This window comes from Bison bison, unplaced genomic scaffold, assembly GCF_000754665.1.
Source record: "Bison bison bison isolate TAMUID 2011002044 unplaced genomic scaffold, Bison_UMD1.0 scf7180017864063, whole genome shotgun sequence".
Classification (NCBI taxonomy): Eukaryota; Metazoa; Chordata; class Mammalia; order Artiodactyla; family Bovidae; genus Bison; species Bison bison.
Genome location: NW_011494635.1, coordinates 9500754 through 9515135, shown reverse-complemented (window position 1 = coordinate 9515135; position 14382 = coordinate 9500754). Strand labels below are relative to the sequence as shown.

The 14382-nt window shown below is 43.0% G+C and overlaps 1 protein-coding gene across 2 annotated transcripts in view; it reads right to left on the bottom strand.

Moving 5' to 3' along the window:
* The window catches only part of LOC104986034 (chromosome unknown open reading frame, human C20orf196), a 112220-nt gene that overhangs the window by 85932 nt on the left and 11906 nt on the right, over positions 1-14382 (bottom strand). For both annotated transcript variants that reach the window (XM_010836446.1, XM_010836445.1), the window contains exon 2: positions 12993-13174. In XM_010836446.1, coding sequence (XP_010834748.1) covers positions 12993-13170 — 178 coding nt within the window. In that variant the 5' untranslated portion in view covers positions 13171-13174. The remainder of the gene's footprint in view (positions 1-12992; positions 13175-14382) is intronic.

The window sequence follows — 14382 nt, the reverse complement described above, 5'->3', positions numbered from 1 at the left end:
CAAGGGTAAAAAAAAAAAAAAAAAAAAAAAATTAGCCACTAGAGGGCAGAAGACCCAAACTCTGCCCCACAGCAAGAGCTTGCTGGGCAAACTGCCAAGCTCCAGAACTAGAGCAGCTGCTTAAACCTTACTGGCTAAAACCATGGGATACTATTTTAACCCATTCTTCCCCAAACTCTACTACTAAAATGGCATTGCACCGACCTAGATAACATATTCAAAAGCAGAGATATTACTTTGTCAACAAAGGTCCGTCTAGTCAAGGCTATGGTTTTTCCAGTAGTCATGTATGGATGTGAGAGTTGGACTATAAAGAAAGCTGAGCGCCAAAGAATTGATGCTTTTGAACTGTGTTAGAGAAGACTCTTGAGAGTCCCTTGGACTGCAAGGAGATCCAACCAGTCCATCCTAAAGGAGATCAGTTCTGAGTGTTCACTGAAAAGATTGATGCTGAAGCTGAAACTCAAATACTTTGGCCACCTGATGCAAAGAGCTGACTCATTTGAAAAGACCCTGATGCTGGGAAAGACTGAAGGCAGGAGAAGAAGGGGATGACAGAGGATAAGATGGTTGAATGGCATCACCGATGAAATGGACATGAGTTTGAGTAAACTCTGGGAGTTGGTGATGGACAGGGAAGCCTGGTGTGCTGCAGTCCATGGGGTTGCAAAGAGTTGGATACAATTGAACGACTGAACTGAACTGAACTTTCCATATTTTGGGGGGTAACATATTAATATGTTACATACTGACCTTTCTATGGCTCTGTTTTCTAATGGGGAACATAGAGATCATAACAGTTTCTATTTCTTGGGGTAGCTCTGAGAATCAGAAGGGACCAAGCATGTAAAATGCATAGCACAGTGCCCAGAATGCAAGTGTAAATAAACGATAAACTACTGATCTTCCTGCCCCCTTTTCATTGTATACAGTCTTCTCTGTCCTACAAATACATGATGATGAAGGCAATTAGCAATAGTGTATGTTCGTTTCCACTGAGTTGTTTCCTCAAACTGTAAGAAGACACAGCTGAGTGACAAGTCATGAATGAACATTCACTCGGAAAAGCCCCTGAAGAGCTATGCGTCAGACCATAGGCCCACTTATGTATGGCTGAACTGAAGATATAAATGCATGTCTCAACAGGATCAAGGCCTGTTTTTTAAAACTGTAACTGCAGGCAGAGTGCACAGAAGTAAACAAATCTCTTCTCCCCCTGCAAATGTCCTTGACACTCAAAAGTAAGGATGATGAGAGATGGCGCAGATCATAAACAGCATTCTTGAGCCTTAAAAATAATTCTATTAATACTCAAACAATTATCATTTCTACTGACTGTTTAGCATCTACAATTTAGCAAGTTAAAATACAAAACTATATCTTTTTATTTTTTAAAAAAAGGGATAGAAAAGTCAGAAGTAGCTTCTATGAGGGTCACCAAGGAAATAGGAGTTGCCCGGTCACTGTGTGACTTTGGGTGACTTTCTTCATTATCCTGGGGTTCAAGTTCCCCTTACAGAAAACAAGACAACTAAGAGAGCTTGATGGGTTTTTTTTCTGTTTGTTTTTTTATTTATTTCTTTGGCTGCACTGGGTCTTCGTAGTGGCATGCAGGACCTTCAGTCTTCACTGCGGCATGCAGTGTCTTCAGATGATCTTCAGTCTTCACTGCGGCATGCAGTGTCTTTAGATGACCTTCAGTCTTCACTGTGGCATGCAGTGTCTTTAGATGACCTTTGGACTTCACTGCGGCATGCAGTGTCTTTAGATGACCTTCAGTCTTCACTGCGGCATGCAGTGTCTTTAGATGACCTTCGGACTTCACTTCGGCATGCAGTGTCTTTAGATGACCTTCGGACTTCACTGCGGCATGCAGTGTCTTTAGATGACCTTCGGACTTCACTGCGGCATGCAGTGTCTTTAGATGACCTTCGGACTTCACTGCGGCATGCAGTGTCTTTAGATGACCTTCAGTCTTCACTGCAGCATGCAGTGTCTTTAGATGACCTTCAGTCTTCACTGCGGCATGCAGTGTCTTTAGATGACCTTCGGTCTTCACTGTGGCATGCAGTGTCTTTAGATGTAGCATGTAAACTCTTAGATGCAGCCTGTGGGATCTAATCCCCTGATCAAAACTGGGCCCCCGACATTGGGAGCTTGGAGTCTTAGCCACTGGACCACCGGGAAGTCCCAAGCTTTGTGATTTTCAAACCTTTTGTTGGTCCTGACTTCCTTTCTTCCAATGAATGATTATGTGGAAGCTGATATGGATGAGCAGGAGAGGAGAATCCAGGGCCCCTATAAGCTTACTATGGTCTCCAGTCCTGACCTGTAGCTCCCAAAGGGCTGCCTGGAGCACATTTTGGGTACTCTGGCTCATAAGCTGTACCATTCTCTAACTCTGTAGGGCTTAATCATGTACACTTATGGTTTATTCTTCACTCTCTGGGCCACACAATTAGGACACACTGCTGCCTTCCAAAAGGGGTAAGAAGTTCAAAACCCATTTAGAACTTGAAAATTAAGCATAGATGGCTGAATTTGCATAACTAAATCCAGGAAGTGGTAACAAATGCAGAGATGCATTGCCATGAAGAATACTCAAACCTTCCAAATAAAACCCATCAACCTGACATGTGATAGGAAGTTTCAGATTTTGCTCTAGGATTTCTCAGAGAACTGGTTCATCAGTCTCCTTCCTTCCCTTCCTGACTGTATTTTAGATCCAATTTAGAGGATGCTGAGCCATTAGCCACTAGGTTGGGTCCTATTTAATGCAGCTATAAAGAAAATGTCTTTAACATTATATCCATGACTGAAATATACCGACTCCTATTTAAAATGATAATACCACATCCAGAATTCTATAATTACTATGTAAATTCTATTTTGAGATTTTAAATTTAAGAGCTTATAACTTCTTACGGAAATAAAATTTGCAAGAATTATAAATGGATTTTGTACACCGGAAAAAGATATACTTATCTACTCTTAATAAATTCCTTGGATGAAATGCCTAACTACACAGGATATAAAGTGGCCTTTGAAGACTGGGATGTTGACAGATTCCAAAAGAAGAATAAGAAGCATCAAACCACTATTTACTTTAAATTTATAGTCACTTGTTAGCAGGGCCTTTAATCATCAAAGACACTATGTTTAATATTGAACTTGCTGTATACACTCAACTAATTTCCCCAGCAACTGCTCTTGGAAGTTCAAGCTGAGGAAAGGACTGAAGTTTCCCACATCCACACTGCAACGTCAAAGCAACAAATGCAGAGTGCCTTGCATTAGAACGCATTGTGGATGCTCTCCAGGAAACAAGCCACATGAGCTACCCAGAGTTTATCAAGCTAGAGTGATACACACAAGACTGTCTCCAGGAAGTCTTTGTTGACCTTGAGTTTGAGGTTTCTCCAAGACCATTTGCCATTAGATTTGGGCTTCCATCCTGTTTACGGTATGCCTTCTTTGAGCCCAGTAACAAAAGACAAAGGCAACACGTATCTATGAGGCAGGGAGCTCAAGTCCATCAGCTAACTGACAAGTTCAATTCTTTAATCTCTGGAGTGGACTGGTGCTGACTAGGGACACAAGAGTACACGCGAGGAGAGTGTAGCCGAGGCACTAAGGCCTGACTTAGCACAGAAACAGGCCTGACAGGAATGGCAGACTTGTGTTAATGAGTAGTTAGGCACCAGCAGGGGCCTGTAGTCAGCTGGTTTGTTCCCGCACAGCCTTGCCAGTTGTTAAAATACTGTAATACTGCTGAATTGGTTGTTAAATACTTTGAACAAATATCACAGACATCAGATTACACAGTTCTGAAAAGGAGGTACAGAAGCCTTGAGAGGAGCTGGCAGGAAGTGGACCAGGACATCTCAAGGGGACTTAAATAGAGGGCATGAAGGAAACAGTATTTCAGGAGGACCTTCTTGACATGTGGGTCTTCTGCCTGATCTCCCCAGGAAGTGCAGAGGGAGGGCATTTTGGTGGAGGTGACAAGTTGTTGTTTGCCCCCAGCACTTCATGGGAAGTGGCTCACTGGTCACTTCATGATAGACAATCTCTGTTTATTTAGACAGAGCCTGGCCTCACCTGCCTTAGATGCCCAGATGGAAACAACTAAGGCTTTGAGATTTTTCTAATACTCTAATACTAATTTTTCTGACTAATACTTCTTGGAAATCTCAGTCCTTTGCCACCAGCCTCCTGCCCCAGGGCACAGGCAGTGAGATGGCAGCTGGGCGAAAAAAGATAAGGGCAGAGGACTATCCCTTCTGATTCGCTTCAGCACGTGAGCAGGAGCAGTGGGGGTACAAGTCACTGCCCAGGAATGAGGAAGAGTCTTGTGTGAGGTGAGGTGGGAGGAGGGAGAGCAGGGCCTCCTCCAAAGGCCGGGTCAGTGACAGGCCCCCAGCAAAGGCAGCTGCACAGGGACACAGGGTCCCTACAGAAGGAGCCAAGCCGGAGCCACACAAGCACAGCTCACAAGGCCAGTGAGCGAGTCTTAGGGTGCCCAATGCAGGTGACCCTGGTGACTGTAACTGGAAACCTTTGCCCGTTCACCAGTCCCTGGAAGAACAGTTTCCTAACAACACACAGAAACAAAATGCAAACCAAGAATGAAGTCAGCTTGGGAAGAGGATGTGGTGAGGAGCTGTGATAGGATGAACACCATAAGGACACTCACAGATACTGGCATGCAGACGGGCCAAGATTCTGACAAACTGTGGGCCCAGAGGTACTGGGCCAAGACAGGGACCAGAGTCTGCAGAGGGCTGTGGAACCACAACCAGCAAGAACATGCAGCAAAGGGAGGAAAGGGACTCAATTTGTCAGTAGCAAATGCACAGCTCAGGTCAGAGAAGAGCCCATTGGGCTGGGCACTTGAAGCAGTGGCTCCCCCAGAGGTTGGGGCTGTCCACCTCATGTTCATGGCCTGGTAACAGCCAGACTACCAGTGACAACCTAAGTTTACTTTGTAGAAAATCTTCTCACAATAGGCAGCTCTGGAATGTTTACAACAAAATAACCAGCTTTCCATGTAAGCATCCCTCAGTGATGTTAGAATGAAGTCCTTCTGTGGTGGATAAACCTGAGCCCAATTATTTCCCTTTAGCATGAACTATTAGATGCAGGCTGTTAAACAAACAGATGGATGCCTCCTGTTGGACCCCAGCGTACTGTCCCCCGTTTCTTGTAGGCAAGACTCCAGCTTCCATAACTTTCCTTGACTTCCAGAGAGCAGATGTGAACTTTCTCAAAGGAGGAGCAGCCAAGAAACCACCTGAGGCAAGATTAAAGGGACCTGGGAAGCTCATCAAGATGAGGAGAACTGAGACACTGCACACACCCTAATCTTGTCAGCAACCAAACACTGAAATATAGTTATAAAAAGTGAAGTTCAGTCTGTCCGACTCTCTGTGACCCCATGCACCGTAGCCCTCCAGGCTCCTCCATCCATGGGGTTTTCCAGGCAAGGGTACTGGAGTAGGTTGCCATCTCCTTCTCCAGGGGATCTTCCCAACTCAGGGATCGAACCCGGGTCTCCCACATTGTAGGCAAACGCTTTACCATCTGAGCCACCAAGCTTTGTTATAAAACTCCTTATCAAATCCTCTCAGGTTGGGACACATAGTTTTTGAGGCAGGAGCCTGCTGTGTCCTCTTTGCCTAGCAAAGCAATAACACTTCGCTTTTCTACTTAACCCAAAACAGTCTCTAAAGTTTGATTCGGCACTTGTGTACAGACAGGCTAAGCTACTGGCATCAGCTTCACCTAATTCAGTGTTGCCTATGACTCCCAACACTCACACTGTCATCCACAGTCAATCTTCCAAAGTCATCCATAACCAGCCTTAGGCAATGTGTGTAGGGGGAGGGAGGAGGGGAGTGGAGACATTTTATGTTATGATCAACTTCAGTACCAAATCCACAGGGCCTGTCTCATAATGAAATCATAATAATAACAGTTAGCATTTACTTATTCATTTTTTTGTTTTTAATTTTGTTTTTGAGGGTTTTCTTGTTAGTGTGTGCTGTTTTGTTTTGTTTTGTTTTTTTGAGGGTTTTTATTTTCAAAACCTGCCATCCCGAAATTTATGTTCTAGTTGGGGGAGACAAATAAACAATAAAATACATAGGGTGCCCAATGCACTATGGGCTATGGGAAAGAATAAAGCCATAAAGGGAAGAATAAAGAATAAAGGGAAGGATGTAATGAGGGAGCACTGGCAGGAGAGAGGCAAGGATGGGCCTCTCTGAAGGGTGAGCTTGGAGGGCGGCAGCCCAGGCCAGTGTGGGGATGAGTGGGATGGTACAAGGTAAGGTCAGAGAGGCCAGGCCCGGGACCCAGGGGCATGGCTCCAGGTAAGTCTTGGCTGTTGTTGTTGTAGTGGTTTTAGTCACTAGACCCTACCAGGACTATAGCCTACCAGACTCCTCCCCATGGGAGAATCCCATCCATGGAAAGAATACTGGAGTGGGTTGCCATTCCCTTCTCCAGGGGATCTTCCCGACCCAGGGATCAAACCCAGGTACTCCTGCACTGCAGGCAGATGCTTTACCCTCTGACCTACCAGGGAAGGAGGTTGTGTCCAACTCTTTTGCAACCCCATGGACTGCCCCATTAATTGTAGCCCACCAGGCTCCCTGGTGGCTCAGACAGTAAAGTGTCTGCCTACAGTGCAGGAGACTGGGTTAAATCCCTGGGTCAGGAAGATCTCCTGGAGAAGGGAATGGCAACCCACTTTTTCGGGCTTCCCTTGTAGCTCAGTCAGTAAAGAATCTGCCTGCAGTGCAGAAGACCTGGGTTCAATCCCTAAGTTAGGAAGATCCCCTGGAGAAGGAAATAGCAACCCACTCCAGTATCCTTGCCTGGAAAATCTCATGGACAGAGGAGCCTGGTGGGCTGCAGTCCATGGGGTCGCAAAGAGTCGGGCACGACTGAGCGACTAACACTTACTTACTTAGGCTCCTCTGTCCATGATATTTCCCAGGCAAGAAAACTGGAGTGGGTTGCTGTTTCCTTCTCCAGGGGATCTTGCTGACCCAGGGACAGAACCCATGTCTCCTGCATTTCACAGGGATTGCCTACCACTGAGTCACCTGGGAAGCCCAAGTCCTGTTAAGTTTGGATTAAGTTCTGAGTCAAATAAGAAGCTACCAAGGACTAACATAATATGATTTACATTTTAAAAGGATCCTCTGGTGTGTTAAGAAGAAACTGTAGGAGGATAGATTAGATGTGGGAAAAGCTAGTTAGGAGATTTAATAATAACCCAGAAGACAGAGGATAGAAGCAGGGACCAAGGTGTAGCCTGGAAATGACAAAAAATGTTTAGTCTAGATTTACTCTGAAGGCGAATTGACAGGATTTGCTGATGGACTGGATATGAGATTAAAGAGAAAGAAAGAAGTTGAGGACGACTCCTAGGATCCTGCCTAAGTGAGCAGAAGGATGGAAGCACTTTTTTGAGGTGAGAGAATCTCAAAGAACAGGTACATATACGTATACATGAAGGGGTAGAGGAATCAGGAATTTGGTTTAGGGTATGTACTGTGGTCAGCAGGTAAAGAAACCACCTGCAATGCAGGAGACCTGGGTTCGATCCCAGAGTTGGAAAGATCCCATGGAGAAGGGAAAGCCTGGAGAATTCCATGGACTGTATAGTCCAAGGGGTCACAAAGAGTTAGACATGACTGAGCAACTTTCACTTCACTTCATGTCAAATTTGGAAACTCTAATAGAAATCTAAGTGATGAGGTCAAGTACATAGTTAGTCTAAATGTCAAGCCAGAGATCCAAGCTGGAGAGAGAAATCTGGGACTCAGCAGGGCACTGAGGGCATTTAAGGCCCTGACACTGGATAAAATCACTTAGGAAGTACGTGATGACAGAATAAAGAGCTGGCAACTCAGCCCCAGGCTCTCCAACACTAAAGGGCTGGAGAAGAAGGAATCAGGCAAAAGAGACTAAAAATAAATAGACAAGTAAGAAGATGCTGCTTCCCTGAAAGCCCAATGAAGAAAGAATTCAAGAAGGAAAAAAGTCAATGCTGCTGACAGATGAAGGAGGAGAAGGCTTAGGAACTTCCCTGGTGATCCAGTGACTAAGAATCCATACTCCCAATGCAAGCGGTATGGGTTTGATCCCTGGTCAGGGAACTGGATCCCACATGCTGCAACTAAGGGTCCCATGTGCCAGCAACTAAGACCTGGCGCAGCCAAATAAATAAATATTTAAAAAGAAGAAGAAGAAGAAGGCTTTTGATCTAACAGTGACCTTGACAAGAGCTATTTCCTTGGAGTGATGGAGCTAGAAGCCAGGTTGGAGGGTTTTAGGAGAAACAAGGAAAAGAGAAACTGGAAACAGCAAGTGTAGATGACTTTTTTGAGGGTTTTTCTGTAGCAGAGAACAGAGGAATGAGACTATAACTAGAGGGGAATTTGGGGTCTAGGGTGGTTATTTAGTGAAGATGGGAGCTATTAAAACATGTCTGTACAATCATGAGAATGACCAGTAGAGAAGAAACCCATGATGCAGGAGATTACCAGAAGTGCCGACGTTGAGCAGATGAAAGTAGACAGGAAGAGAGGAATAGGCAGGGGTGGGTCTCCCACAGAAACAAGAGGGAAGAGGGAAGGAAGCTGATGGGTGTGGGGTGTGAGCGTGTGCTCTTCTGAGAGCTTCTGTTTTCTTGATGAAATAGGAAACCAAGAGCAGCTGAGAGAAAGGTTGAAGGAGGTAATAGGGATTTGCAAAGAGAGGAGCAAATACTACACAGTGACCCAGGAGGGTAAACTTGTTGGGGAAAATTTGTGTGATGGATGGGCAACAAGGAGGCCACTTGAGGTGGGAGGTTATGAATTTAAATGGAACTTGTCATGAAGATGTAGAGAAAAGGGAACCCTTATATGTTGTTGATGAGAATGGAAATTGGTGCAGCCACTAATGTGTGGAGTTTAGCCACTCCATACTAAAACAGTATGGAGTTTTCTCAAAAACCTAAAGCACTGTCATATGACCCAAAAATTCCACTCCTGGGTATACATCTGAAAAAAACAAAATCAGTAATTCGAGAAGATATATGTACTCCAATATTCACAGCAGCACTACTTATAATTGCTAAGATATGGAAGCAACTTAAGTGTCCATCAACAGGTGAATGAAAAAAGAAGATGGAGTATGTATATATCGTGGAATACTACTCAGCCATAAACAAAGACAAAATTTTTCCATTTGCAACAACATGAATGGATTTGGGGAGTATCAGCCTAAGTTAAATGTCAGACCACTTATATACATAGCATTTAAAAAATAAAACAAACTAGTAAGTATAACAAAAAAGAAACAGACACACAGATATAGAGAACAAACTAGTGGTTACTAGTGGGGAGAAGAAGAACAGGAGGGGTAAGATGCAAAGAGGATTAAGTGGTATAAGTTATTATGCACAAAATAAATATACTATAAGGATATACCATATAATTGGGAATATCACCAATATCTTATAACAGCTGTAAATGGAGTATAACCTTTAAAAATTTTGAATCACTATGTTGTGTACTTGTAACTTATATAATATTGAATGTCAACTATACTTCAAATTATAAAAAAAAAAAAGGAGTCTCGTCACCGTGGTGGTGTGTTAAGAGGCCCAGGAGCTAAACGCATGAAGAGCTGGGTTTCCAAAGCCCACCATGTGCCAGGCATCATGCCTCATACACTTTGACTCTTATTACAGCTGCCCCATGACAAGGTAGGCATTACTATCTCCATCTTACAAATGAGGGAACCTACACAGAGAGGCCAAACGATGTACCCAAACCACAGAAAAAAGCAGAACCAGAACTCAAACCAGGCAGTCTATGCAGCACCACTACCACCCATGCTATGCAAAACAGCTGTCTCAGATTGGAGTACTCCTTTCCACTTTCAGACCTTTATAACGGCTTCCAAAATAATCTTTTTTCCATGAAATGGCTAGATTTTAAATCCAATATAAACCTTTCAACGGTCACCTCAATTCAAAGTAGTTAACAGTTGTTCTCTTTGGGATGAGAAGTAATGCAGAGCCACCAGCTTGGGAAGGAAAGAGCAAAGGTTAAATAAACTACAATCCTGAGCCTAGAGGAAAAAGGATAAGAAATAAGTTAGTTCTTGCTTAGAACTAAAGGAGGCTGACTGATCCTGATTACTATGTCCTAAAAATCAGAATAGATATTCAATAAATGGTGTTGGGAAAACTGGACAGTTACATGTAAAAGAATGAAATTAGAACACTTCCTAACACCATACACAAAGATAAACTCAAAATGGATTAAAGACCTAAATGTAAGAGCAGAAACTATAAAACTCTTAGAGGAAAACATAGGCAGACCACTCAATGACATAAATCAAAGTAAGATCCTCTATGACCCGCATCCTAGAGTAACAGAAATAAAAACAAAAGTAAACAAGTGGGACCTGATTAAACTTAAAAACTTTTGCACAGCCAAAGAAACTATAAACAAGGTGAAAAGACAAGGCTCAGAGTGGGAGAAAATAATAGCAAATGAAACAACTGACAAAGGATTAATTCCAAAATATACAAGCAGCTCATGCAACTCAATACCAGAAAAACAAACAACCCAATCAAAAAGTGGGGAAAAGACCTAAATAGATAAACAGACATTTCTCCAAAGAAGACATACAGATGGCTAACAAACACATGAAAAGATGGTCAACATCACTCATTATTAGAGAAATGTAAATCAAAATTACAAAGAGATATCACCTCACACTGGTCAGAACGGCCCTCATCAAAAAGTCTACAAACAACAAATGCTGGAGAGGATGTGGAGGAGAGGGTGTGGAGAAAAGGGAACGCTCTTGCACTATTGATGGGAATGTAAATTTATATAGCTGCTATGGAAGACGTATGGAGATTCCTTAAAAAACTAGGAATAAAACCACCATTAGATCAGATCAGATTAGTCGCTCAGTCGTGTTCGACTCTTTGCGACCCCATGAATCGCAGCACGCCAGGCCTCCCTGTCCATCACCAACTCCCGGAGTTCACTCAGACTCATCCAGCCATCTCATTCTCTGTTGTCCCCTTCTCCTCCTGCCCCCAATCCCTCCCAGCATCACAGTCTTTTCCAATGAGTCAACTCTTCGCATGAGGTGGCCAAAGTACTGGAGTCATAGGACCCAGCAATCCCACTCCTAGGCATATACCCTGAGGAAACCAAAATTGAAAGAGACACATATATCCCATTGTTCATTGCAGCACTATTTACAATAGCTAGAACATGGAAGCAACCTAGATGTCCATCAACAAATGAATGGATAAAGAAGTTGTGGTACATATACACAATGGAATATTACTCAGCCATAAAAAGGAATGCATTTGAGTCAATTCTAATGAGGTGGATGAACCTAGAACCTATTATACAGAGTGAAGTGAGTCAGAAAGATAAAGATAAATACCATATTCTAACACATATATACGGAATCTAGAAAAATGGTACTGAAGAATTTATTTACAGGGCGACAATGGAGAAACAGACATAGAAAATAGACAAATGGACATGGGGAAAGGGGAGGAGAGGGTGAGATGAATAGAAAGAGTAACATGGAAAGTTACATTACCATATGTAAAATAGATAGCCAACAGGAATTTGCTGTATGGCTCAGGAAATTCAAACAGGGGCTCTGTATCAACCTAGATGGGTGGGACGGGGAGGGAGCTTCTAAAGGGAGGGGATATATGTATACCAATGGCTGATTCATGTTGAGGTTTGACAGAAAACTGCAAAATTCTGTAAAGTAATTATCCTTCAATAAAAAATTAACTAATTAAAAAAAATCAGAACAGAAACATAAAGGAGTTTAAAAGTATTTTTTTCCCACAGAATTCTTAAAGACAATGATAGGCACACACCTTACTTGCTGGCAACTCGGACGATGTTGCCAGATGATGAACTCATCATCTTTACGGCCAACACTTTCTCAGTGCCTGAGTGCTCTTTAAAAATACATATTTGGAAATAAATACAATTTTCCACATTAGAAAAAAATACTATTTGGGTTTCTTAATATTAACAACAGTAACAATAGCACCAGAATAACAGCAACTGACTATGTATGGCAAACACTATGATGGGTCCCTGATACTGTTCCCTGAGTTAAACCTACTCCACGAGGCAAGCATTCTGATTCCCATTCTGTAGACAATCCTAGAGCTCAGAGGGGTTAAGAAATATGACCCAAGTCACATAACCAGTAAGTGGCAGAACTCTGAATCTGCGAACATCTGGGCCTGGATTAGGCAATAAACAGGGAGGAGACAGGCTTACAACCAGAAATAGTCACTAACTAGGTCAAAGAACTGTCACTAAACTTAAATAATACACTTTTAAGCAATTCAGTCCGGGAAACTTACAAAAGGGTTGTTGCCTAAATTCAGAGTATACTTCGTAAGAGAAACACCAAAGTCTCCATGACACACAACAGGCCCACATGGCTATTTTCTGAAGTTTTTTTTTTCTTTTAATTGGAGGCCAATTACTTTACAATATTGTCGTTGTTTTTGCCATACATTGACATGAATCAGCCATGGGTGTACACGTGTTCCCCATCTTGAACCACCCTCCCACTGCCCTCTTTCTGAAATTTTAAAAGAACAAAACAAAACAAAAAAAACAATTCCACTCTCCCTATTGAACCAAGTGTTCCCTGCCTCTAAATGTATTTGGATGGAGATCAGAAAGAGACTCAGACAAAAGGGCCTCCAGGAAACCACTCCTAGCCCTGGTTTCACCAGGGAGGCTGTCCTTTGAAGTCTCTCCCAACAGTTTCACTTAGATGTTTTTCTCTCCAAGACAAGGAATGATTCCTCAGAGATCCACCACTGGAAGGCAGAGAAACAAACTGTTACATACGGGTATGTCAGGAGGTTTTTGTTTGTTTAATATTAGTTTGCTTTAAACTTTGCTTCTTACCTGGATCCACATCAGAAGAGCAAGGAATAGAACAAGCTTCCTCAGAACTAAAAGCCTCACTGTTGGTCTGCTGGCTGGGTCTCTGCAACACATAATCCCTTATGTCATAAGCTGATGGCAGGTCCAAAGCATTGCTCTCCTCTGTCTGGCTACCTGGTGTGGTCTCCTGGGTTGCCATAGTCCTGCATGAAAAAAATGAGACAATTCAATATAGAAGGCATTGCATGAGAGAAGCCTCCATTACAGCCATGGCTTAAAGCACCTTAAAGGCCAAACAACAGTAGAATCAGAATAATTTACTTTCCTGTTATTAATGGTTTTGTCTTCATTTTAGACCCAGTATTTGTTCACTGCTGCTACTGCTACTGCTAAGTCACTTCAGTCATGTCTGACTCTGTGCGACCCCATAGACGGCAGCCCACCAGGCTCCCCCATCCCTGGGATTCTCCAGGCAAGAACACTGGAGTGGGTTGCCATTTCCTTCTCCAATGCATGAAAGTGAAAAGTGAAAGTGAAGTCGCTCAATCATATCCGACTCTTAGAGACCCCATGGACTGCAGCCTACCAGGCTCCTCCATCCATGGGATTTTCCAGGCAAGAGTACTGGAGTGGGGTGCCACTGCCTTCTCCGATTTGTTCACTATGTCTCTCCATTATGAGAAATAAATAATTCTCAGTACAGAAAGAAACCATGAATAATATCAACTGGAAAATGAACTGCATGTCTGATAAGGATGAAATACTGTGCAGCAGTACAATCCAAGGTCTGAATAAATATTTAACAATATGGGAAACTGTCCATGATATAGTAAATGGAAAAAGATTTAAAAACTACAGATTTTATAAAATATCATGTGTGAGATGCGTGTGTATGAAATATACAGACCTATAGCTAGAACGGGCTTCCCAGGTGGCACTAGTGGTAAAGAACCCACCTTTCAAAGCAGGAGACGTAAGAGACTCTAGTTCAACCCCTGGGATGGGAAGAGCCCCTGGAGGAGGGCATGGCAACCCACTCCAGTATTCTTGCCTGGAGAATCTCATGAACAGAAGAGCCTGGAGGGCTACAGTCGATAGAATTGCAAAGAAGGGGACACGACTGAAGCAACTTAGCATGTATGTACACACCTACATAGGTAGAAAAAACAAGTCTGGAAGGGTATGAAAAGTAAAAGTGAAAGTGTTAGTAGCTCAGTCATGTCCAACTCTTTGTGACCCCATGGACTGCCTGCCAGGCTCCTCAGTCCATGGAATTCGCCAGTATACTCCATCTTAATTCCAGTGATAATTAATTCAGTGGTTTAATTCCTGGATGAAAGTGAAAGTGGAGAGTGAAAAAGTTGGCTTAAAGCTCAACATTCAGAAAACGAAGATCACGCCATCTGGTCCC